Here is a 27011-nt window from a genome sequence, read left to right as displayed (position 1 = left end):
TCGGAAGGAGTGAAGAACACAAGGAGGCAGACCGGTGGATTGCTGGGGAAGCCCAGGTCGCCCGGTTTTCTATCAATCCCAAGTGAACAATAGGGGTGTGAATCGTGTGATCGATCGTCTTATCGATCGATTTTGGCTGGGGGGGAGGTAAATCTTATCGTCGTTTTTTTTTTGTTTTTTTTTAAATCATTAAAAATCGTAAATCGGGGGAGGGCAGGAAAACCGGCACACCAAAAAAACACTAAAACCCACCCCGAACTTTTAAAACAAATCCCCCACCCTCCCGAACCCCCCCAAAATGTTTTAAATTACCTGGGGTCCAGTGGGGGGGACCCGGCGTGATCTCCCTCTCTCTGGCCACGACTGCGTTAAGAGCAATGGCACCAGTGGCCCTTTGCCCTTATCATGTGACAAGGCAAAGGTAGCGCCGGCGCCATTTTGGTTCCTGACTCCCGAAGTCACGCGTGCAGGAGATCGCCCCAGGATCCCCGCTGGACCCCCAGGGACTTTTGGCCAGCTTGGGGGGTCTCCTGACCCCCACAAGACTTGCCAAAAGTCCAGCAGAGGTCCGGGAGCGACCTCCTGCACGCGAGCCGTATTGCCAATCTTCAAAATGGCGCCGGCGCTACCTTTGCCCTGTCACATGATAAGGGCAAAGGGCCACCGGCGCCATTTCTCAACTCATCAGTGGCCAGAGAGCTGGAGATCGCGTCGGGACCCCCCCACACTGGACCCCAGGTAATTGAAAATATTTGGGGGGGGGGGGGTTTGGGAGGGTGGGGGATTTGTTTTAAAGGTTCGGGGTGGGTTTTAGGGTTTTTTTGGTGTGCCGGTTTTCCCGCGCCCTATTTAACGATACAATACAAATGCCCCTGATGATAAATCGGGGGCATTTGTATTGTATCGTGCACTCTAACGATTTTGGACGATTTTAAAATTATCTGACGATAATTTTACTCGTTCAAAAATGATTCACATCTCTAGTGAACAAGTCAATGCCAAAACCAGCAGGGAGTAACCCACTGAGATAGCACCCTCAGACGTCTTGGAACAGCAGAACTGAGAGTGATTGCTCCAGGGGAGAACTCCCAAAGGCTCCACTAGGAGATGGGAAGCTGGGAAGTCACATGTCGGTAGAACATGATTTCATTACCAGTCCAGAAATCTGAGGGGCATCAGGACAGGTCCAGGGCAATTTCGGAACAAAGTGCCAAGCACCCTGCTGAGGTATCACTACCCCAGCCATTAGTGCATATACTCCCCGCGCCCCCCCCCCCCCCAAGGGAGCAAACGAACCAGCAATGGGGAACATTGCATGACCCAGGACTCCTCTGTCCGCAGTCAGGGTGGTCCTGAAAAGGGGAAGAATAGCTTGCATGCTACTGCAAACAAAGGGCTGTGCCTCTGTTGTGGGGTACTCGGCCCCCAACTCCCTCAGCCAAGGACATGGCAAAGGGTGAAAGGCATGTTTGCCCAGCTGATGGACTAAAACTCTCCCCAAAGAGGAGGGTCCCACAGGAAAGAATGACTGACAATAGTGATATTAAGGAAGATGTCCACAAAGTCCAGTAGATACCAAAGTGACTCCTGAACAGGGGGAAACCTGAAGAGCTGAAGACAGTCCAATGACCACCACTGCCGCTCCCTGGCTCTGGCCTCCAAAGAGACACACTGATTCAGAGGATCAGCGCCCCAGATCAGAGAAAAAAAACCTTTCCAGGGACAGAGCCCCAGGGACTGTTCCACAAGAAAGGGGAGTCAGACATGCTGAGAAAGGAGAGGCCTCCAGAGTCATTCTCTTGATGTCCACTCTCCTCAGGATCCAACCAGGAATGCATTCCTAGGTCAGTCCTGTGGCTTTGGAACACAACCTGTTGTGACTGCCTGGAGGGAAACCCCAACACACACACACAATTGCCCAAGTGGCAGAGGGCAACCGGAAGCCTTCTGCTGTGAAAGCATGCTGAGTGGTACTCATGCAGTGGTAACTCATCCACATATGGCGGCATAACTATGATCCTAAGCGCCATATTTGTGGGGGAAATCCCATGCCCCAGCAAGGACCAAGAACCACGTGCCAGAGTCAGTGGCAACACGACGCCTCACGACCAAACACAGAGTTTGTAATGACGCCTCCCCCACCAGTGCTCCTTAGCACTATGCGGTGCAGACTGACACAGAGGCTGAGACCATGACAAAAGATGGCAGAACCCTACTATGGTGGAGGACTGCACAAACAAGGAGAATGCCACCTGCCAGTGTCTGAGACACTTCGAACAGATGCCTTATATTTCCCAACTGTCAACGCCATAGTAACTCCAGCAGAGTGGAAAGAACAGTGTGACGACGGTGTCCCCAGCACTACTTGTGCTCTGAGTAAAGCATGGTGGAGGATGGCGGTCTATTGGCATCGCCCCCTCTAGTACCTGATAATGCTTTGTGAGGCGGGCCCTCGAAACTGCATCAGAACTGGATCACCTGCAAGGAACGACAGCAGTGAATTCCCTGTTGATCAAAGGTGCTTAAGGAGTATTGTGGACATGTCCTGCAATCTCCGACTGCCGCCACTAGTACTCAGAGCGATACGATGCCCGTAGAGCCCAGGGTGCTTTTGCACTGACCAACGCAAAGCCAGCACAGGACACCCAACAACTCTGCACCCAGGGCCTTCACTGCGCTAAACCAAACTATAATCAGTTCGATGGTATATAGCGCCATCCCTGGCACCACAGGTGCCCATGGATGTCGACTGCCCGGAGGCCCTGATGGGGACTCGGTACCCAAAGGCATCGATCAAGGGAGCCATGTGCATCTGCAGGGAAAGGCCTTGCAGCCAGCCCACTGCTCACCGATGCCAAAAATAACCGATGATCGCCAGTGCCAACGGCAGTTCCTCTCGGCTCAATTATTTGTCCGGGGATGCTGATGCTGTGAGCTCGATAGCCTTGCAAGCATTGTGGCTGATGAGAGCCTCGCTAAAGCCCATTAACACTGATGGTGTGCACATCCTGGTGGAGCCTCCAATGCTGGGATCGTTGGCTGAAGGGACATCTCTGAGATTCTCAGTGCTCCATAGTAGACTCCACCCAGGAGCCTTGAGGGCACCGGACCACTGCGTACAGATACACCAGAACACCAGTATGCCTTAAGTAGATGGGTACCTTTGCGCTCGAACCATGAGGCCAATAACCCTTGCCACCCAAGGGCTGCAGGGTCACACGGGGGCTTCAAAGAGCCCCAGCGATCGATGGCCTCAGGGGTGAGAAGGCGCTCAATGGCAGCTCCTGTACCTAGTCGGTAGAGCTCGATGTAGTCAAGGCATTAATGAGATCCCCACAGCAGCATTGATTGTACTGTGGTCACAACATTGAGTGCAGAGAGGGCACCGAGGCATCACGTACATCAAAGTCATCCCCTCATTGAGTGCATTGCACCGTGGCACCAAGGGCTTTGTGGGCACCGCGTCATCAAGTGCACCGCACCGCAGCACTGAGGGCACCACAGCACGAGAGCATTGTGGCACCAAGGGCATGACATTGATGGCATCATGGTATCGAGAGAAGCATGGCTGACTGATCGGTGAACTGCCATGGAACTCCAGCTCGTATGACATAGTGAGGGCAAAGGTAGCGCCGGCGCCATTTTGAATATTGGCAATACGGCCCGCGTGCAGGAGGTTGCTCCTGGACTCCCGCTGGACTTTTGGCAAGTCTTGTGGGGGTCAGGAGGCCCCCTCCCAAGCTGGCCAAAAGTCCCTGGGGGTCCAGCGGGGGTCCGGGAGTGATCTCCTGCACGTGTGACGTCGGGAGCCAGGAACCAAAATGGCGCCGGCGCTACCTTTGCCCTGTCACATGATAAGGGCAAAGGGCCACTGGTGCCATTTCTCTTAACGCAGCCGTGGCCAGAGAGCGGGAGATCGCGCCGGGACCCCCCCCACTGGACCCCAGGTAATTTAAAACATTTTGGGGGGTTCGGGAGGGTGGGGGATTTGTTTTAAAGGTTCTGGGTGGGTTTTAGGGTTGTTTTGGTGTGCCGGTTTTCCCGCCCTCCCCCGATTTACGATTTAAAAAAAAAAAAAAAACATGATGATCAGATTTCCCTCCCCCCCCAGCCAAAATCGATCGTTAAGACGATCGATCACACGATTCACACCCCTATTGACTACAGCTGCCCATGCTCAGTAGGGCATGCTGAAAGCTCTGGATTTTTTGAGATCAAAATTCCGTGTCGGGCTCCATCCGATGATGTCATCCATATGTGAGGACTACCATCCTGCTTGTCCTTGAAGAAAGCCCTACTTAATGATGAGTCCTGGCAGCTTCCCACCTCCCTTCTCCCCCCTGGTAGACTCAGTTAAAACAGTAAAAAAAAACCCACACAGTTTAGAGCAGCTCTGAAATGAAATGACTAAGGACTTTCTAGTTTATTGTATCATTTCAGACAGCAGAATCAAAACAACATAGCAAGTATCTTTGATGTTTGCATGTCATTTTATAATGACATCACATCTCTGCCATTTTCCTTTCTGTTTGTATCCGGAACTACTCGTGCCTGTTCTGTTCATGTAGGTTTTAGCATCCGTTCCCTGTGTAACACCACATCAAATGCATCTTTCTATACATAAAGAAATCCACAAAATAGAAGTTGTTTTCATTTTGAATCAGAAGTTTGAGAATACTTGGAGAGATAATATATGGTATCTTATTTTAGGGAGGCTACCATACAAAATGGCTATGAGGAAGAAAGTTTCCCTGAGAATTGTGGTTATTTATTTTGGCCTGTCTCTTGTGAAAATTCATAGGATAAATAAGTGGAAATTGTTGACCACATGCAGGTGAGGTATTTTATTGATCTCTTTATGTTTGCAATCTGCATGAAAAAAGATTAATATAGTCTCTCACAATCTTCCAAAAATAAATTCAAATGTAAAAAAAAGACCTGCTTCTTCCAAATAATAAAATGCCTCTGAATAGATACAAATACTGAGAGATGGGGGAACTGGACATGATCTTGACACTATGCATGATGTAGGGAATGTCAACTCTCCAGGAATCATATATCCTTTTGGGATCCCAGTTTCACTAAAGATCACATATGGTCTGGGAAACGGTTTTATCTGCAGGTCCCACAGACTCTAGGGAACATGCACACGCTAGAAAACATTGAGTGTTTGAAGATCTTATATATTCTGTGGAACGTGATATTCTGAAGGGTCTCACATATTCTTGTGAACAGATTCTCTGGGCATATAACATAATCTAGGATAGTGGTTCTCAAGTTGGTCCTTGAGATCCATCAAACAGGGCTAGTTCAGAGGATAGCCTCACTGAAAATGCATGAGTGATATTTAGTTAAATTGGTATATGTAAATATATCTCATTTGTTCACTATAGATATCCTTAAAAGGAGACTCGTTAGGTTGGCTTCAATGAAAAGCCTGGGAACCACTGGTTTTGGAAATCAAGATTCTCTGGGGAGTTCATCTGGGAAACACTGAGTCTCCAAAGGTCTCATGTGGTCTGGGGGATATATATTCTCTAAGGATCTCACGTAGGGACATTGATTCTCCAGAGGGTCTCATGTTGTTTATAGAATATAGATTCTCTAGGTTTCTCACATGATCTTGGGAATTTGGTTTCTCTTCTGACTGAATGCTCTGGACTAGTGGTCTCAAACTTCCATGCCTGAGGGGTGAAAACAGGACTGGTTTTCAAATATCCATGGGGAAGAGTTATGAGATTTATTTGCAGAAAGTGTCTCTCGCTTATAGGTCAATGTGTTTATTTTGGTCTTCATGAAAACCAAATCTGTCTGCAGCCCTTGGGTGGGAGGGAGGGGACTAGAATTGAGATCCCTGCTGTAGACAATGAACATGCATTGTACATATCCTGATTCTGTTTATTCAGTGTATTTATAACTAATTGGCTTTGAGTTCAATTTAGTAAATTAGCACCACACAGAGAGGATGTTACAAATTTACTCATGAAAACCACCCACCGTCTGAGGGTAGGAGAGGGGTCTTAGTCGGTCATAATCCTCCTGTCCAGCTGTATCCCATAATCCCAGGTTCACTGGTTTGCTGTCAACCATCACATTGGCAGAATAGTTATCAAATCTAGAATCAAGAACCAAAAAGAAAGGGACATAAAAAGAGCAGGAGAGAAGAAAGAGTGAAACGTCAAGGGGAGAATAAATAACCCATTTTAAAGCAGCTTTATTACATTTTCATTTCATTTTATTAAATTGTTAAATTGTTTTACCCAAAAAACTCACAGCAATATGCAACAATTTAATTTATTTTCACTCCATCTTCAAGAAATCTCCCCCTCTTTTGCCCCTCATTTTTTCCTGCTACAACTCCCTTCTGTCCCCAACATCACCACCAATCATCCTGTTGGCTTTCTGCCATAACTTCTGGGGCCCATCTGGAAGGCCTCCCTTTTCTGCCCCCAAATCGTATCCCCCAAAGTATTACTAAGCTGTACTGCAGATCTCTTTCCCTGAAGATCTAGCTGTTGAATCCTGCTTACGATGTCTTTATATAAGTTAAGTGGGTTAATAAATAAATAAGTAAATCTGTTTTTGAGGACTTTAAAATACATTACAGAGAGCCAACATGCCGATGATTCAGAGTTTGGGAGCCCGGAAAAAATACTAGAGATTTGGAGAGACTATGTCCACTTTGTGGAACACTTTATTCTTACTGGGGGTAATTTTCAAAAGGACTTACGCGGTGTAAATGTAACTACTATTGTAGCAATTCTCAAAGCCTACTTACACGGGTAAACTGCATTTATATATGTAAAACCCATGTTTAAGTGTGCAAATGCTTTTGAAAGCCAGGCCCTAGGGATATAGATACTGTTGGTGTGACGTTCCTCTGCTCTAGCTCCCTCTATCCCTGCTCACCCTCGATCTGCATGAAAACTTACACAGTGGGAATGTACTCTCCAGGGAAGGCATTGGTGGTGTAACTGATGAGGAGGCAGGTTTTACCCACAGCTCTGGAAGAGAAAGGAGGAAAGAGCAGCGTGATCAGGATTTCATTATGCTATGTTATTTCATTGCCACCGCAGATGTGAATGCTGCAATGCATATGCTGCGCAGAAAAAGACATCACTAAAAAACGTATACAGGATGAACAGGCTACTCATGATATTGGAAGAGAGAAAAGGGCAGACTGGTATCATCTATACACCAGGGACATAACAGAAAGTTCATAACAGAAAATGACGGGATCCTCAGGAGGGTCCAGTAACCTCCCAAAGCAATGTTTCCCTCATCTATAGAGTACATCTAAGTAATATACATGTAGGACTTTCCTTAGGCACAATAGATTTTTATTATTAAATTCAATATCAGTCTGTATTTGTATTAGCATGCAATCCAATACTAATAACAGGGTGCTTGCTAATCTTATATGTAACCCCCTCCTTTAGCAAGAGGTCCACCAGTTGCAGAGTTCGAAACATGCGTTCTGAGATGGGGACAGAAGCAATCTGAAGGGGCCCTAGGGGGAACAGTCCACCAAATGTGTGTACTCCAAATAAGAATAGCTTTAATAAAAGTCTACTTCTAGTCCAGCCAAAAAAGAGAAAAGTAAAACAAAACAAAACAAAACAAAAAAACCACAGCAGAGAAATGTTTGAAGATACAGATACAGTCCCAAACAATATTCCAGCTCCTCAGTCTTCTTGAGAATAACGATACCTGGAGGGAGTCAGCTTCTCTCGGCTTCCCACCAGACCCCAAAGGCATTGTTAGGAAATCCTTTTCTTCTGTCTCTTAGAATAATTACTGACAGCTACAGGCTTTCAGGAACCAATCTTTCCCCAATGACTGACTCAGAAATCTCCTGGGTTGGTGCTTCGCTTTATGCAGAGCACTCATTTCTTGGAGATCCACAGAGCCCAAGCAGAGCACAACCGCCTGACTACTCTCATGTAAGGTCCCCATTTACATGGGGACTTTACATGAGTGCTGCAAACAGGTTGGGTTCTCATAATATCCACAACAAATGTTAAGATTGTGAGTCCTCTGGGGACAGGGAAATACCTACTATACCTGAATGTAATTTGCTCTGAAGTGGCTGAAAGGTGGAATATAAATCTAAATACCTAAAATATGCGTAAGATATATTTCCATACAATGGAGGCAGTGCATGCAGATCTATCTCATACATACCGTGATGGATATTATATATCCCTAGTGAGTCGAAGGAAGCAGGCGGTAAGAAAAACCTGGGAAACAGGGCCAGAAAGGCACAGGGGCTCTGGAAGGGGAGGGACCACACAAGCATTACATCACCAAAGCAAGGAGGGAGCACAGGTGTGTTGGGATCACAGTTGATGATTTGCTAGAAAGAAAGGTGGGACAGGAAAAGGAAGGTGCTCTTTTATTACCAGCAGAAGAGACAGAAGAGGTGGAGGTGAACAACAGTCCCAAGGAAGAGCCTGAGCCAATTGACCTAGGAGGCCAGTGGTAGAAACATCCCTAGGAAGAGGATATTTCAAGGAGCGTTGCAGATTAGGAGCTTTGTGGGAAGGCTGCCATGGGTGGATGTAGCCGCAGCTAGAGAGGAAAAAGAGAAAGCCTAAACCTCAGCTGCAGGCTATGATGGGAGGTGGCAGCAAAACCTGGTCTTCTCAGAACCAGGCCCACAGAGCCTGAGTAGGGAACATGCTGTGGAGGAAGCAGTGAGAGGAAGAGAGAGAGAGAGAATGTGTATATTGCTGAAAGAGGGGCTCTGTTATACTAGCAACTGATGCTATTGCAAGGTTAAAGACTGGTAACTACCAGGATGGCTCACCAATCTTGGTAAGGGCATTAAAATATATAGCCATTGCACCATGGGAGGAATGGGATAACTCTATCACGCATGAGAGAGGAAAAGAAAGAGTGGCTGATACAACAGGCACTGTTTTGTGGTGGAAGTAGAAAGACTATGGAACCTTATTCCTCTAGGCTAAGGCTGTCATAGAGATTGTTTTGCTGGGTGTTTAGAACAGTGACACTATTGGACGGAATAAGTTAAATTGTTGGTTAAAGGCTTTGTGCTCCTAAGGCATCAAAGAGACTTTTTCTTGGACCTTTGCCTGTGGGAGGGCATCAATTTCTTACATTCCTGATCTGTGGCACTGACGGAAGGAATAGGGTGCCTTGGATAAAAACCCTAAAAAGAAACTGGAAGTTTGGCATGCTAACCTGTGGATTGGGGAATGACGACAATATTAATTGTAGATATCCTGAAAACCCGACCTGTTTGCAGCATTTGAGGACCAGAGTTGCTTACCCTTGGGATAGTGACTCCCAAATAACCCACTTCTGCTGAATCTGTGCTGCTTTCTATGAGATGCCTACCAGCCATGCCCACTGCACCTGACATAATCCCCTGACACTAACATGACCCTTGAAAAGGTCCTGCCTGTAGGCAGGGCTGATGTCATGCAGATTGTCATGCCCCTATGCACGCTCTTCACATAACCCCCTAGTTGAAGGATTACAAGTTTGGATTGGGTTGACTGCTGTTGAGAGTTTTTCAGGTGATTACACAGGGTGGCCCATGGAAAAGTAGCCTACCTCCAATGCACTGGTATTGCAGGCGGTCTACTTTTCCATGGGCCACCCTGTATTTTTATACTTTTTGGTTTTATCTAGTGAGTTTTTGAGTAGTGAGATTGGTGGGCAATCAATTCCTACCATACTAGGTATAGACAGACACAGCATATATCCAAAGAAGAAAAATAGCCAAGCAGGAGTTTATTTAAATATGTTCTTACCTGCCCCAGCTATCTACTGATGGGAAGCAAATGTCAGTAAATGTTCCTCCATGATTATATCATTGTAATCCTCTCAATAAATGAAAATATCCACAAAGAGTCAATTGCAAGTGATTTTATTGTAGAAGGCTCCTAATGTCAGACTTAAAACACTTCAGTGGTCTATGTGACACCCGACATAATCCCATGTTTCGCACAAAGGCTGCATCAAGAGGGACTAAACAGTCAATAGCTCAAAGACTATAAGACAAAAGAGCAAAATGCATATCACTATATGAGGACATAGAAATGGGAATGCAGCAGGAAATACATAGAAGTATTATAAGTACCTGTACATACCGATGACACACTGGAAGGGCTATTGAGATACTTTGAGCTATTGCCTGTGTAGTCCCTCCCGATGCAGCCTTTTGGGTGGAACATGGAACCATGTCGGGTAGACCACTGAAGTGTTTTAAGTCTGACATTAGAGGCCTTCTACAATACAATTACCTGCAATTGACTCTTTGTGAATGCTTTCATTCATTGAGAGCACTACAATGATAAAATCATACTTTTTTACCTTTTACTTTGAGATCATTCAAGCATGGTTCGCACTCCCTTTTATTTTTTGCCAGAAAATGTTCCGCCACCATTGTTTCATATTTGCTAGATGAATGCGCATTCGGTGTGAAATAAAGATAACATCATTGTTGTATTTTTAGCCAAGGCACAGTTTGATTTATTATGTGTGGCAGAGTCGTGGCATTATGATTCAGATACAGTTTTACTGCATCAATTAATCCCTTTGGGATGTACCTTTTTCCAGCAAGCAAGAAGTGGAAAGTGGTGTGGAGGGGTTTTTATTCAATTGTATGGCTACTTTACAAGCTGCACATCTCCTGACTGATATTGGACAGGGTTATGAGTGTTTGCTTGTCAGACTGCAAGGCTTGGCTCTCTGTCTAATTTATCACCTGCCTGATCATGACAGTATTGGCATTTTTAATGTTATTGAGTTTATTACGACATCATGTTTGCAGTTGGACAATCTTGTGGTGATTGATGATTTAAATGTACATGTTGATGATATTGCTAAGACTCAGACCAAGGATTTTTTTTTCTTTATCTGCCTTAAATTTGGAACAAATTATAGATAGCCCAATACATTGAGATGAGCATATTTTGGACTTTGTGATAGTTTCTGAGCATTGGCAAGCTTTTGGCAATATTTTCTACCTGTTAGTCAAGATAGGACTGATCATTGTATAAAGAGTTTTAAGGTTCAACCATGTGTAGTTGATAAATGGAATCAGATGCTAAGCTCAAGAGATTACTTAGGAGACAGAATGACTTAAATAAATTTGTGCAAAACTGAGCCTTTGTTCTGATTTGATTAATTATGAATCTGCATCTACTTTGATGGAGACTTAATCAGAATCAGGCTTATACTTTGGATAAGGTAACTGCTCTTAAAGTTAAAACAGAGCAATTGCCTGGATTCCTTGGTATTCACAGGAACTACTAAGATTGAAAATAATGATGCAGAAAGCCAAACATAGATGGCACAAATTAAAGTGTTCTTTGCAGATTAATGGTTATAGAATGTCATGTTTTAATTATAAGAAGGCATTTGAAGCAGTAAGAAAACTATATTTTTCCTTGGTGACTCCAAATGTCTTTAAATTGCCTGTCTGAGCAATATGATATACTAAAAGATTTACTGCAACTCCAAAGAGTTTTGATCAGTCATGTGGGTTAGATTGCAAACAGTTTGCTAACTACTGTATGATGAAAGATGGTGACTTGCAAAATTCTTCAGTTATATCTTATAACAATTTTCCATTGCTATGATCATTTGGGATCATTTTTGCAATGTTTACCCTACTGAGGTTGATAAATTGATAAGTAATTTGAAAGGCACTCATTATGCACTCGATGCTTGTCCATTTTGGATTTTTTGAGTTATGAAACATATTCCTCAAGGTGTTAATGAAATGTATTATTCTCGCATTTGCTGAAGGGTTAGTTCTTGATTGCTTGAAAAGGGCATTAGTGCAATCTATCATGAACAAATCCTAGTTGTTTACCAAACCATCAGATTATAGGTCTATTTCCATTCTTCCAAAACTTGGGAAGCTGTTAGAGAAAGGTGCAGTAGATCAACTTTATTATTATCTGTTACAGACTTCCTCTTGTGGGGACTAGTTGGGGAGGAGCAATAAGAATATTTCTTGATATTTCTGCTGCATTTGATAGGGTGATTCACAACATCTGCTTGAGTGATTGCACTCAATTGGATAGGGAGAGAGAGAGAAAGGCAAAATGATTTACATCTTTTTTGTTTAATTCTCAACTGCAAGTGCAAATAGGATCACAGATATTGACATGGATGTTTATTACATCTGGCATATACCAAGGTTCGGTACTTTCATCAGTATTATTAATATCTACTTGCAACCTCAATGTTCTATTATAATGGCATATGATATTGGTTTCAAAATATAATCAGATGGTATATAATATATATGTCCTATTGGTAAGAGCTTGGACTCCTCTGTGGCAGTTTTATCAGACTGCTTGCAATCGATTAATCAATAGCTTAAGCAAAATAATCTAATAGTAAACATAGCTAAATTGGAAGCTTTATGGGTTATTAATTTCATTCCAGATATAGGGATGCCTAATTTGCATGTGAAGCTTGTCTCCCTTATCTTTTCAGAGGTGATGTGGGATTTAGGGGTTCTAAATATATCAGAAGCAAGAAACTGTGAGGGAGTCATTTGGACCATTAGATGACCGAGGGGTCAAAGGGGCTCTTAGGGAAGATAAGGCCATTGCAGAAAGACTAAATTAATTCTTTGCTTCTGTATTTTAATGAGGATGTTGTGGAGATACCAGTTCCTGAGATGGTTTTCAAGGGTGATGAGTCAGACGAACTGAACGAAATCACTGTGAACCTGGAAGATGTAGTAGGCCAGATCGACAAACTAAAGAGTAGCAAATCACTTGGACAAAGATTGTATGCACCCCAGGGTTATGAAGGAACTAAAAAATGAAATTTCAGATCTATTAGTTAAAATTTTTAACCTATCATTAAAATCATCCATTGTACCTGAAGACTGGCCAATGTAACCCCAAAAAAGGGCTCCAGAAGCAATCCAGGAAACTATAGACCAGTGAGCCTGAATTCAGTGCCAGGAAAAATAGTGGAAAATATTCTAAAGATCAAAATCACAGAGCATATAAAAAGGCATGGTTTAATGGAACACAGTCAGCATGGCTTTACCCAAGGGAAGTCTTGCCTCACAAATCTGCTTCATTTTTTGAAGGGATTAATAAACATGTGGATAAAGGTAAACCAGTAGATAGTGTATTTGGATTTTCAGAAGGCATTTTCAAAGGCCCTTATGAGAGGCTTCTAAGAAAACTAAAAAAGTTATGGGATAGGAGGTGGTGTCCTTTCATGGATTACAAATTGGTTAAAAGACAGGAAACAGAGAGTAGGATTAAATGGTCAATTTTCTCAGTGGAAAAGGGTGAACAGTGGAGTGCCTCAGGGATCTGTACTTGGACTGGTGATTTTCAATATATTTATAAATGATCTGGAGTTTTAAGTGAGGTAATCAAATTTGCAGATGATACAAAATTATTCAGAGTAGTTAAATCACAAGCAGATTGTGATAAATTATAGGAGGACCTTGCGAGACTGGAAGATTGGGCATCCAAATGGCAGATGAAATTTAATGTGATCAAGTGCAAGGTGATGCATATAGAGAAAAATAATCCATGCTGTAGTTACACAATGTTAGGTTCCATATTAGGAGCTACCACCCAGGAAAAAGATTTAGTGGATAATACATTGAAAGGAAAGGCTAAGGAGGTTAGGGCTGTTCAGCTTGGAGAAGAGACGGCTGAGGGGGGGATATGATAGAGGTCTTTAAGATCACGAGAGGTCTAGAACAGGTACATGTGAATCAGTTATTTATCTTTTGGATAATAAAAGGACTAGGGGACACTCCATGAAGTTAGCAATTAGCACATTTAAACTAATCAGGGAAAATTCCTTTTCACTCAATGCACAATTGAGCTCTGGAATTTGTTGTTGGAGGATGTGGTTAGTGCAGTTAGTGTAGCTGGGTTTAAAAAAGGTTTGGTTAAGTTCTTGGAGAAGTCCATTAACTGCTATTAATAAAGTTGACTTAGAGAATAGCCACTGCTATTACTGGCATCAGTAGCATTGGGATCTTTTTAGTGTTTGGGTACTTGCCAGGTAATTGTAGTCTGGATTGGCCACTGTTGGAAACAGGATGAAGGATTAAGGATGAAGGATGGACCCTTGGTCTTACCCAGTATGGCAATTTCTTATGTTCTTAATAGATACACAATTAATCATGTCCCCAATTAAAAGCAGCGCTAAGATAAGTGTTTTATATGCTATATATGATTAGACATCTAAAATACATTTTATATAGGGATGATTTCCAAACCATTGTAGAGGCTTTTATTTTAACATCTATGTTTACTGTAACTCCCTATATGCTTGACTCACAAGTGCCAGATACAAAGCCTTGCAGCTGCTGCAAAATGGGGCTGCAAAACTAATTGTGACGTGTGCCCCTAAGGATCATATAACCCTGATCCTTCAACAATTGCATTTTACAGCAATTTGGTTGCCAGTAGCCCAGAGGGTAAATTTTAAAATTATATCTATAATTTTTAACGTGTTAAGATATATTGCATTTCTATTGTCTCGGTCAGTCGTTGTGATCTTCAAAGGCACAGCTCTTAGCTGTACCATCTTTACACAAGCATGATGTCAGGAGATGCATCAAATTCATTTTTGACAGCTGGTCCTGTTTTATGGAATGCATTACCTAATAATCTGAAACACATTGAGAATTATAAAATATTTTGTACACTGTTGAAAGCCTTGCTATTTTAACAAACATTTAGATAAGATTTTATGTTAAGTTATATTGTTTATTTTAAGCTGTTGTTTTATGTCTTTGCTGCATGCAATTAATGATTGTATATATTATGCTGAAATGGTTCCACTATGCTGGTTAGGTCTCTTCAGCTTGAAAGAGAGTTGGCTGAAATGGGATATGACAGAAGTTTATAAAATCATGAGTGGGGTGGAACGGGTAAATAAAGGACAGTTATTTACCCTTAAAAATAATACTGAAACATGAGGTCACTCCATGAGACTAAAAATTATCAGATTTAAAGCAAATTATAGAAAGTACTTTTTTACTCAGCGCACAATCAAGCGGTGGAATCTCTTGCCAGAGGACGTAGTCAAGTCAGCTAGCATGGTGAAGTTTGAAAGAGGTTTGGACATGTTCTTAGAGAAAAGTCCATAAAACATTATTAGCCAAGAAGGCTAAAGAAAGTTATCACCATTCCTGGGGTGAGTAACAGGAATTAGATTTATTTTTTTGGGATTTGCCTGGCACTTGGTTGGGACCAAGACTGACTACTGTCAGAGACAAGACTCTGGGTTTGATGGACCTTGATCTGACCTATCATGGTGTTTCTTATGTTATGACTATGGTTATGATAGGCAGCATACAAGAAATTTCAAATAAATAAACAAACCTTTCATCTCTAGAAGGTTTCTAGTTTTACTCAATAGTGAAGCCTAGTGGACTTTACCTATATAATCTAGCCATCTAAAACATACTGTGCTTTAGAATTAGGGATGATCACATAGTGGTTATAACTAGATCTGGGCAAGGCTTTAGAAAATTCAAGCCTGGCTCAAGGCCTAAAACCTCACCTCATGAGCCTGGCAGACCACGGGTTAAGTGAAAGCAAAGCTAAGCTCACTGTACCCCCCTTTGCCCCATTCCTGTTCCCCAGTCAACTCATCTATAACCCACTGGGCACATGAAATAAAAGAAAGTCTAATGCCTGTTTGGGAGCTGAGCACCAGTCTCTGTTGGTTTAAAAATAAAACTGTGGTCCAGCAGATAATGAAGTGGACACGGCACTGAGGCAAGGACCGTGTGGTGAAGACCAGAACTGTGAAGGACTTCAAAGGGCGTTGGATAAACACTGTGGATCCATAAAGTCAAGAGGCTGCCAATGAAGAGTGGGTGACTCGCCAGAATGATGGCTACTGCCTGGAGTCAATACCCTTATTAAATAAACATACACAGGCTTACGGTGACTCCAACATCGCTCTAAGCTTCAACAGCAAGAGGAAATGTGGAAAAAAGGATTCACACTCACAAAGAGGGGAGTAGCTGGCTTGTTACGGCGGTTACTACCCCAAATCAAATAAGCCTGATACTTCACTTTCAATGCATATACAGCAAAGTTCTCTGATTCAACGGCAGGGGAGAAGAAAAACTGATACTTCACACATCCAGCAGAGCTCTCTGCTTCAACGGCAGGGGAGAAGAAAAGAGGGTTCGCACTCACAAAGCGGGGAGTAGCTGGCTTGTTACGGCGGTTACTACCCCAAACCAAATGTGCCTGATACTTCACTTTCGATGCACATCCAGCATGGCTCTCTGCTTCAACGGCATGGGAGAAGACTTATACGTCACGCATATCCAGCATAGCTCCCTGCTTCAACGGCAGGGGAGAAGAAAAACAACCAATAAGGGCTAATAACATAGTCTGGGTAAAACAAATAAGCATGGGTGCAGCTTGCTTATTGTAGCGGCTACTACCCCTAACGAATCAAGCTAGATATTTCACTTGGATGCAGCTCCATCACTGCTCTCTACATTAAAGGTGGGGGTGGAAGGGAAATAGAACCAAGAGCTAAGAGAAACAGATAAGTATGAGAGAAAATATGTGTGAAGCTTGCTGGGCAGACTAGATGGGCCATTTGGTCTTCTTCTGCCGTCATTTCTATGTTTCTATGTTTCTATGTTTCTATATGTATTCCGTAAAACTGGATAGGGAAAAAAATTCACAAAATAATTATTTCCTCTTTTCATGTGCTTGCAGATGCCTCTCTCAAACCCATACCTTGGGGAGATAGGAAGGTTTCACACAAAAAGGTATTGCCAATAAAAATAAACTTTTATTTTAAATTCAAATTCTGGGGTTTCCAGCAGTCTGATATTACAAGTTCACTGAATTAATCAGGGTTCACAGGTTCATGGCATTGATTAGCAGCAACATGAACAACAAGAACAACACTTTCTTTGTCCAACTCTGTAAATAACATGATTCCTAGAAAATTTAAACTAATCACTCACCATCTCTCCACTTTAGTAGAGTAGATTATTCACAGTCCCCTCAGAGCTCACCATACATATTCTTTTCATCACAGTTTGCTTACTTGCCATATAATTCTTCTTTCCAGTTTAAGGCCACTCAGCATCCTCCTACGTTTATCTCAACGTTCCTTAGAGCATCAATATGTAATCTTCGGCTACCCAACCTTAAATCCCTTTGGAACATCACACTCCCAGGCCCACCACGGACTGTGGGGTACCAAATTGCTATTCAATTTTCAGGACCAAATCCTGATTGCCTAGTTGTTTCCCATTGGGGAGAACTCCTCCATCCTTGGGCTTTTCCTCTTGAGGGGGAAACCCCCTGCTGCTGCTTAGCCGGATAAATTGGAACTTATCCAAATAAGTGCTGCTATTTACCTGGATAAGTCCGAACTTATGCAACTCGCAGTTTTTGCACACGTGAGCATGTTTGCACATATGTACTTGTATTTTTTAATGTACAAATATCATTTGTGCACAGGTTATAAGATTCAGTAGTAAATTTGCATGCATATACACATGAATATGGGCGAATGTGAGCAATTTTCAAAGTCATCCTCTTAGGTTCTACTATAATGTCAGCGTAACTGTCTGCACCTTCTTTTTTTCTGAAAGTCAAACCCTTTCTAATCAAATACTCAGAAACATCAGTGATCTACCCAGCTTCATCTTTGCTGGAAATTTCTATAGGTAATAGCTAGGCTACAGTATTCTTGAGTAGTGTCTTACATGTCTGACAAAGCACACAAAAACGAGATATATCAGCTTGAAAAGCATTTAAATAGAGATAACAGAGAAGGATCTTCTCAATGTCTACATTGTCTAAACACTATCACTTTAAAGTACCACCAAGTTCTTCTGACATCATTAACCATAACAAACAACCCAAATAGATGTCAAGGGATTCCTCTCTCCTTCTCCTTCTCCAGTGACATAGGATCTAGTTTATGGGCTCATCACATGCACATGCTCCTCTCCCTTAAAGTGCCAGTGCTCCAAACTGAGATAACAGATTTCCTTGCTACAGCATAGTGGTAGGTATAAGGAACCATAGGTTTTCTTACTGAAAGGAGTGAACCAAAATTTTGGGGAGGTGAAGAGAGACTAATCAGTAGAGGCTGAAGTTTGGGCTCCCTCATGGGGGAGAAGAAGATGGTTTGTGCCTAAGTTTTTATAAAACCCTGCCACCATCTTAAGTATGTGGAGTCTTAGTTCAATTTTCTTGAGTTGTTCTGCTATGGGACAATCCTATCTGTGCAGTCCCACTTTTGATTTTTTTTTCTGGGCATAAGGACTCTGGGAGTCTTCTTTACAGAGACCTGGGTAAAGAAATGGAAACAGAGTGCCTCAATCTTACCTTTTGGTCTAGAATTTTGGCGACCTTTTTATTACTGGGGAAGGAAGATTTTCCACCCTTCCTTTATCTCATTCTGTTATTGTTCAGTAAAATTGTTCTGTCTGTGTTTTGACTGAGAACCCTAAGGCCCAGGGCCTCAGATATTTGGCTATTCAGAGGAGGAGTCTTTCACTTAGAAAGAACCTGAGGAGAACTTGTGACATCACAAAGGAATGGATTCATATCCACTGCCAGAGAGGAGCTAAGAAGGTATCATTCAAGAATATTTTTCTCACTGACCCAGGTGTGCTGCACTTGGGAGGAGAGTGCCAACTTGGTAATATCAGAAGGATGAGAATAGTGAAGACTACAGGAGAGGTAAAAGAATGGTGATTTTCATTCTGTTAAGTAATTGGAACTAAAATACTAACCATTCCACAATGGGCAAAATCTACTGAAATTTGAAGTTTAAGTGGGGAAGTTCACACTTTCTTCAATCTGACCAATTGGAAAAGCAAAGGAGATAAATTATTAAGGAATTGCCTTTTTTTAAGTTCTAAATACTTTTGCTGGATGAGTAAGGTCACAAATTTATTAAATTTTCAACAATGTAACTCAATTGAATTTAACACCATTTAGCTGTAAATAATTTTTCATTCATCTGATCAACTATCAGTAAAAAGAAGTTGAAAACCACTCAGCTTCCAGTGTGATTTATTGCTGCTATAGATGCTGGAGATTATCAGTGCTGTTTACAGAGGGACTGGAGGGGCTGTGTAATAGAAATCAACACAAAAGGTCCTTGAAGGTAAGCTTCCCACAGGGAGCTCTGGATGCTCAGATACACTTTAACACCTTGATAAAACACTGAAAATGGGGTCCACCCTTAGATTGTGAGCCTTTGGTCTGGGTTTTTTCACCCAAGGATTACATAGGTATTTAATCAGTGCCATTGTTTCTTCCTCCCTCAGCTTATCCTTCTGTGAGATCTTCAAATGGAGAGTTAGAGAGAACTGGAGGGGAAAAAGAAGAGAGTAGGGGAGGGATGGGAGAAAATGGGAAAGAGGTGAAGGGAAGGAAGGAGACAACTGGTAGAAAGGATGGGGAAGGAGGGGGAAATCTGGAAGGAGGAAGACTGGGATGGGTGGAGAAAGAGGAAGGAGGAGAGGAAGTGAGAATGGGAATGGCAGGATAAGAAAAGTTGAAGTAGGTGAGGGAGGCCAGAAGGGAGGAGGGGAGCAAGAGAGTGGAGGGCCATAAAGGAAAGGAGAGAAAAGCTGAACTGGAAGAAAGCAAATAGAATGTAAGAAGGAAAAGTGTGTGTGTGGGGGGAGAAAAGCTGTGGTAGAGATGGAGATGAAGGAAGGAGAAACAGGAAAATAAGTAAACTAAAGAAATGAGAAGACATGAAAATAAGTTGGAAAAGAGAAGGAATATGAGACAGAAGTGAGATAGGATGGACAGACCATAAATCAAACCAGAGACACAGAAAGGTTAGAAAACAAATGTATTTAAAGTTTAATCAGAAATGCCTAATGCCCTTGGGTTTCTCCCACTTAGAAATCTTCCTTGCGCGTGCGATCAGTCTGTGTCTATCTGGCAAAAAAAAGGTTTGAGAACTGTAATACAATTGTTGAAGTACAAAAAAACCCCGATATTTTAAGTAGAAAAGCATATTTGAAATCGGTTTGCTCCCCCACTGTGACTGTGACTTCAGCAAGTGGGTCATAATCCTATCTGCAAGCGCGTCATAATCCTATATAAATTGCTGCCACAAGGCAAACTTTCCTTTTGAGCCGAGTTTGATTGGACCTGTACTGGCTACAGACTGGTGGTAAGTGGACCCTTGAATTCACGCGATTTTAGCTTTATTTAATATCTTCATTTCCTTCATTTTCCACAGGTAAGAACTGGTTGCTTTCTTCTTATATAAACATTTATTATATATATTTTTGGCGACATATAGTAATTGTACGTCCTTGAATACGACGTTTGAGGATAGAGCGTGTCAAGGATCAATGTCCAAAAATGGGGAGTCGCAAAATCAATTATAATGGGCATGCTATGCAAGGATATTGAAAAAATAGATAAGAATGTTTTAAGTGTCCGGGGGCTAGCTAAACTTTTTTCGTGTCTTTACATTACTGTTCCTAGAAACCGCTCATTTACATTTTTTTTTAGTTTTCTCGGCGTGTAGTAATAATTTTTATCGATGTCCTATTCCTGTATGCCTGGCTCACATCCAGTAATCGAATGTTCATAAAATTACGTTCTGGCGATCGACGTCTCATGCTTGAACGTTTAGAATACTGGGGGCTGGGATGCAGCGACGTTCCGATTCTGGAAATGCTTTATATGGTGGGCGCGGCCGCCCCCTGGCACCGACATTCTTATCCACTTTTCAAATGTCCTTGCATTCCGGGCCCCTGGAAATTGATATTGCGACGCGGTTAGTTAAGAACATCTGTTAACAAGCTTCTTAAAGGACACTCAATCCTTGTACACTGTGATTCATTTTTTGGTGCTATTAATGCCCGCCTTATTTTTCTTCTTCTAGGGGAGCAATCTGGGAGGCCTTTCTCTGTCCATGCTCTCTGGGAGGCCTGTGTTTCTTCATCCTTCCTATAGTCTGTTTTTCTATCTGTCCATGGTCTCTCAGAGGCCTTTCTCTCTCTGTCTATGCTCTCTGGGAGGCCTGTGTTTCTTCATCCTTCCTATAGTCTGTTTTCTTTTTTTTTTTATAATTTTTTATTTATGCATTATTTCAGATATATTACATCATATATCAAAACATAAGAGAGCTTACAATATTTCTCTAAGGTAATAAAGTAAAAGAAAAATACTATTAAACATAGATCTCTTTAACACAGGAAATATTGGGACCAAGATTAACAAGAAATATTGGAGCTCAATACCTTTAAACATACAAAAAGAAATAAGCCATCACATGATGCATTACCCCCTGTTATATTATCCTCTCAACCCTTTCCATCCAGGAAACCTCTTAATTGGTCTGGTTCATTGAATATGTATCTATTTCCTTGAAATTTTAAACAACATTTACAGGGGTATTTCAAGACCATTGTGGCCCCATGATTCAATACTTCAGGCCTCATTACCAAGAACTTTCTTCTCCGCCTCTGTGTGGAGCGGACAATATCTGGATAAATCCAAATATTTTGCCCGTAGTATTTTACATTTTTATTTCTGAAAAAATATTTCAAAATTAGATTTCTATCCTGTTCAAACGGAAAAGTTGCTAATAATGTACCCCTATTCTTAATCTCAGTCTGTAAAGACATTTCCAATATTTCTGAGGCATTCAAAGAATGGGAGGCCTGTGTTTCTTTGTCCTTCCTATAGTCTGTTTTTCTATCTGTCCATGCTCTCTCTCGGAGGCTTTTCTATCTCTGTCCATGCTCTCTGGGAGGCGTGTGTTTCTTCGTCCTTCCTATAGCCTGTTTTTCTATCTGTCCATGCTCTCTCGGAGGCCTTTCTCTCTCTGTAATCTTTTTTCCTATCTGTCCTATCTGTTTTCTCATGTATTATTGCTGTTATTGAAATTGCCAATAACTGGTGTACAATACTTTTGTTTCCTGTCTCTGTTTTGGCAGCAAGCAACTGAAATAGAGTGGTCGAAACGCTGGTGGTAAACTGGACGGACAGCAGAATGGAAGAAAACAAATCTTGCACCTGGATGAAAGACAAGGAACTGTGCTGGAAGAGCAGGTGGGCCCCAGTGATGACCAACTGCTACAGAAGCGTGTACGTGATGTGCGCTTCTCTGATGCGGAGAAGGAGCAGCTCTGCCAGAGGGTCTGTGAGAACTACAGGGCGTTCTTCAATTCAAAGTGTTTGCAAATTGCAATCTACCAGAAAGCAAATCTGGGAGTGGATTGCACGAGAGGTCAGTCTCTAGGGGGTCAAGACCAGGGATGTTGAGTCATTTCGCTGGTCAGGCCTGGATGGAAGTCTTTTCCAAGGCTAACCCTCAGCAATTCTACCAGCGGGGCTCACTGTGGTAGCTACAGCTGATATCCTTGAACACATCGCCTCTGCCATTCATGAAGCTTTGGATAGCAGACTTGAACCTAAGCCCTCTGCACTGCAGTACTTGGGGTTACAGTTAAACCACAGGACCGGCCACTGCTGACTTTTTCTCTGTGAGTTGCATTTTAGTTTGCCTCAACTTTGGCTCCTTGATACATTCCAGACTGCTTGAGTCAGCTTTTAATTTTAATAAAATGTCTTTGGCTAGCCAAGATTCATTAAGCTAATGAATTAAAAAAATATGAAGAAAATCCCATCATAAATCAATGCTTGACTGACAAGACCAGGGCTGTATTTTGAAGCTACAGTTCCAGACATGGGTTCTGATGTTTAGAAGGAAAGCATGGTTTACATGGGATTTGTGTGTGTTCTGTTGTGACTGACCATTCTGTTTCCATATATCTTGTCTGAACACCATGACCCTGCAATAACTCAGTGGAGAAAGTCTCTGCCTGAACCTGGGCCTTTTAAAAGGCTTAATGCAGGGGTGGGCAACTCTGGTCCTCGAATGCCGCCAACAGCTTCACGTTTCAGGATATCCACGATGGATATGTATGAATTACATTTCCATGTATTGCCTCCACAGTATACAAATATGTCTCATGCATATTCATCATGGATATCCGGAACACCAGACCTGTGGCACTCGAGGACCGGAGTTGCCTGGCCTAATGCATCTTGCTGGAGTCTCCAGCACAGGGAGTTTTATCTCCCCCTCTCTCATTGGGGAAACTCGTATGAAATGGGGCCCAGCTGAGCTGACAGCTGGTAGCACATTTGTTGAAAGCACTGAGCTGGCATGCTGGAACTGATGCAAGGGAGCAGAGATCAAGGATAGTCAGCTTGCTGAAGAGTAATGCATGCACAATGAGCACCAGCCGTTTCACAGCAAAGCACTTACATGGCTGGCACCAGTGCAAAAATCACAACTTACTGCTCCAGGAGGAGGAGGAGGAGAACCAGAAGTGCAGTCTTTAGAAAGAGAGTCTTGCTGTGGATAGAGAGGGGGACAGCAGGAAGGGAATGAAAAGTGTCAGGGAATAGAGGGAAGATGACAGGGACCGAAGAGAGAGAAGAAAAGGAATAGAATGAGGGATTGAGAAGGAAACTACAAAATCTCCCTGCTCCTATTTTGCCCACTATTCACCCTTTGCTCACAATCTCAAAAGATCTTTCATCCTTGCAGAGTTTCACTCCTCTCAAGGGCACCCATCTGATCGCAAACTCAGTGCCCCCCCCCCCCATTTATGAGAACCCCTCCCCACAGGGCGGCACACCCGGGGTGGTGACAGAAGGGGCTCAATGCAAAAAATAAAAAATAAAAGGCCCAGGAAGTCGCTGGAGGACCCCATCCCACCGGCGGCCGAAGAATGAAAAAGATCCTATCGGAAGGAAGCCCGTTTTCCTGTCTCTCCACTCTGCTGGCCACATGGTATTCATAGCACATGCGGCTAGCACCTGCTGCATGCTGATCTCGCGACGCACAATTTCAGTACAGAGAAATTGCTATCCTGCAAGTTTTGAAACAGCACAGGACTGGCTCAGAAGAAGCAGAAGAATGGCCCTCCCCCCTCTGCTTCCAATGGAGAGCCTGACTGCCTAACTGGGTTGAATGCATGTGGCATAAGTGGGAAACTGCCTGGCGTGTGTGTGTGTCTGTGTGTGGCGTGTGTGTGTCTGTGTGTGTGTGTGTGTGTGTGTGTTTATGAATGGAAGCCTACTTCGGGTGGAGGGGGTGTGTGAATGGGAACCTGCCTGGGCGGGGAGGGTGTGTGTGAATGGGAACCTGTCTGGGGTGGGGGAAGGAGTGTGAATGGAAAACGTCTTGGAGCAGGAGGGGGGCAGTGTAAATGGGAAACTCCCTGGAGGGGGAGTGAATGAGAACCTGCCTCTATGTTTGTAAAATGGAACCTGCCTAAGATGAAGGTGTGTTTGTATGTGAATGGGAACCTGCCTGGGATGAGTGTGTGTGTGTGTGTGTGTGTGTGTGTGTGTGTGAATGGGAGCCTGCCTTTGGTGTGTGTTTGTGTGTGTGAATGGAAGCCTGCCTAGGGAGTGAGGTTATGTATGTGAATGTGGGCCTACTTGGGTTATTTATATATAAGAAAGCCTTCCCCTCCACTCCCCAATTAAAACACAACAATCTCAGGGCATCTGAAAATAAAAAGTTCCCAGGTATGGAGAGAGGGATTTTTTTTTTTAATTCTTATTGGTTTTTAATTATTGCTTGGTGTTTGATGTGTCTGCTATTTTGAAATATTTTATTTGTGTTTGGGAAATTTTGGATATTCTATTCGTTAATTAGTTTGAAATATTTATTCTTTATATAAATATGGTTTTACTATTATGATTCATGTTTTATATTTCTTGATTTTATTGTTTAATGTTTTATGAAGAATGGTAATGTTTCTGTCTTTCCATTATTGATCTGCATATACAGGTGGCTTTTTGTGAGTTCCAGTTCAGATCTCTGCAAATTTCTATTTATACTTTATTCTGTATTTAGTCAGGGTATGTCTGTGTTCTGCAAGTGTGAACAAGGGGAGATATTTTGCTGGCATGTAGTTTCTGTGAAGGGATGTATAACAGCTTGGCTTGTTCTGTTGTCCTAATGGGAGGTGTATTGGGTGATATAGGGCCCGATGTAATATGTGCCTTTTCATAGATATGGTTGTTTCTGTTTATTCATGGCTTTCTGAGGGCCAAGCCCACACCCAACATACATTACACAAGGTCTAATTCCATAGGAGTTCCGGTGTATTTTTTTGCAGAGTTTTCTGGATGGCACCACAGCAGTGCATCTAAATATAATACGCATGTTGTAAGTGATGTTTTTGCCTCAGAAGACTGTACTTTTGAATGTTCTTTTTTACTTGTAAAATCTGTTATAAATGCATAATTTAATTGGGCATGGGGGTAGCGTGTATGTAAGGCTATAAGGTTTGCCTAGGGTAATTAATATTCTTCCCTTGACCATGGGCTTCATGGGGATGACTGGGAGGGTGCCAGTTGTTAAAAATATAGATTACTGGAGGGAGCTGGGCTTTTTTGACAGGCCTCGGACAGAGGCTGAATGAATTGGGGTGATGCAGGGTAGAGGGGCAGAAGAGTAATTCTTTGCACAGGGCAGCAAAAAAGCTAGGACCGGCCCTGCCTCCCCCCCCCTCCCCCCACAGCTAGTAGCAAATTTATTCTCCAACCCACATATTCTCTGCTCTTCTCCCTACTTCTAAATTATGCACACACACATACACACACACACATGCATACGATCATATGACCCTTATCCTCCCTGCCTGTGTCTGCTCCCCTGCCATTTTGTTTAGTCACATGCTCACTGATTCTCTCCCCTCAGTCTCTTTACAGTCTACAGTGCATGGTTGAGCTGACAGTGCCTTGACATCCCTTTCCCCTGCAAGGATTAAGTTCCTCTTGCAGTCCTGCAATAAAAGGAGTTGGCTGGAGACTCTAGTGAAGGAAATGGTGGAGAAAGATTTTTTTTGTAGTAGACTATTTAGAATATAATAAATTGTTATAGAGGGTGCTAAAATGCAACCCCCCCCCCCCAAAAAAAAAAAAAAGAAAAACAGAACATTGTTTTTTTTCTGTCATTTTGCATTGGAAATTACATGAAAATGGTACAAATGGCATTTTTTATCATTTTAAGTGACTGCACCTCTCTAGTTGCTAATAAAGGGGCTGATGCAATATCAGGCGCTGAGCTCATCGCGTTGCTAAATGAACATAAGAACATAAGAAATTGCTATGCTGGGTCAGACCAAGGATCCATCAAGCCCAGCATCCTGTTTCCAACAGAGGCCAAACCAGGTCACAAGAACCTGGCAATTACCCAAACACTAAGAAGAACCCATGCTACTGATGCAATTAATAGCAGTGGCTATTCCCTAGGTAAAATTGATTAATAGCCATTAATGGACTTCTCCTCCAAGAACTTATCCAAACCTTTTTTGAACCCAGCTACACTAACTGCACTAAGCACCTCCTCTGGCAACAAATTCCAGAGCTTTATTGTACGTTGAGTGAAAAATAATTTTCTCCAATTAGTCTTAAATGTGTTACTTGCTAACTTCATGGAATGCCCCCTAGTCCTTCTATTATTCGAAAGTGTAAATAACCGAGTCACATCTACTCGTTCTAGACCTCTCATGATCTTAAAGACCTCTATCATATCCCCCCTCAGCCGTCTCTTCTCCAAGCTGAACAGCCCTAACCTCTTCAGCCTTTCCTCATAGGGGAGCTGTTCCATCCCCTTTATCATTTTGGTTGCCCTTCTCTGTACCTTCTCCATTGCAACTATATCTTTTTTGAGATGCGGCGACCAGAATTGTACACAGTATTCAAGGTGTACAATTATAAATCTATACTTCAGCTTCCAACAGCAAAAGCATATAAACATACCCAAATTCAAAACTGAGTTATCTCTACAATCATTCCAAAACTGAAGAATCAATTGCCAGTGGAGTTGAGAAAAGAAAGCAATGTGTTAAAATTCCATAAGGGATTAAAAACTTGATTAACATAGTAACATAGTAATGATGGCAGAAAAAGACCAAAATGGTCCATCTAGTCTGCTCAGCAAGCTTCCCAAGGTAGTAACTGCCGCTC

The 27011-nt window shown here is 42.6% G+C and overlaps 1 protein-coding gene across 1 annotated transcript in view; it reads right to left on the bottom strand.

Moving 5' to 3' along the window:
* Positions 1 to 27011, bottom strand: part of RAC2 (Rac family small GTPase 2) — a 110047-nt gene that overhangs the window by 64845 nt on the left and 18191 nt on the right. The window contains exons 2-3 of the mRNA XM_029590058.1: positions 6933 to 7004; positions 5998 to 6115 (exon numbers count right to left, since the gene is read on the bottom strand). Coding sequence (XP_029445918.1) covers positions 5998 to 6115; positions 6933 to 7004 — 190 coding nt within the window. The remainder of the gene's footprint in view (positions 1 to 5997; positions 6116 to 6932; positions 7005 to 27011) is intronic.

Source organism: Rhinatrema bivittatum, chromosome 2 (genome assembly GCF_901001135.1).
Source record: "Rhinatrema bivittatum chromosome 2, aRhiBiv1.1, whole genome shotgun sequence".
NCBI classification, from domain to species: Eukaryota; Metazoa; Chordata; class Amphibia; order Gymnophiona; family Rhinatrematidae; genus Rhinatrema; species Rhinatrema bivittatum.
The sequence above is the reverse complement of the archived record's forward strand: the minus strand, read 5'-3'. Positions and strand labels throughout refer to the sequence as shown.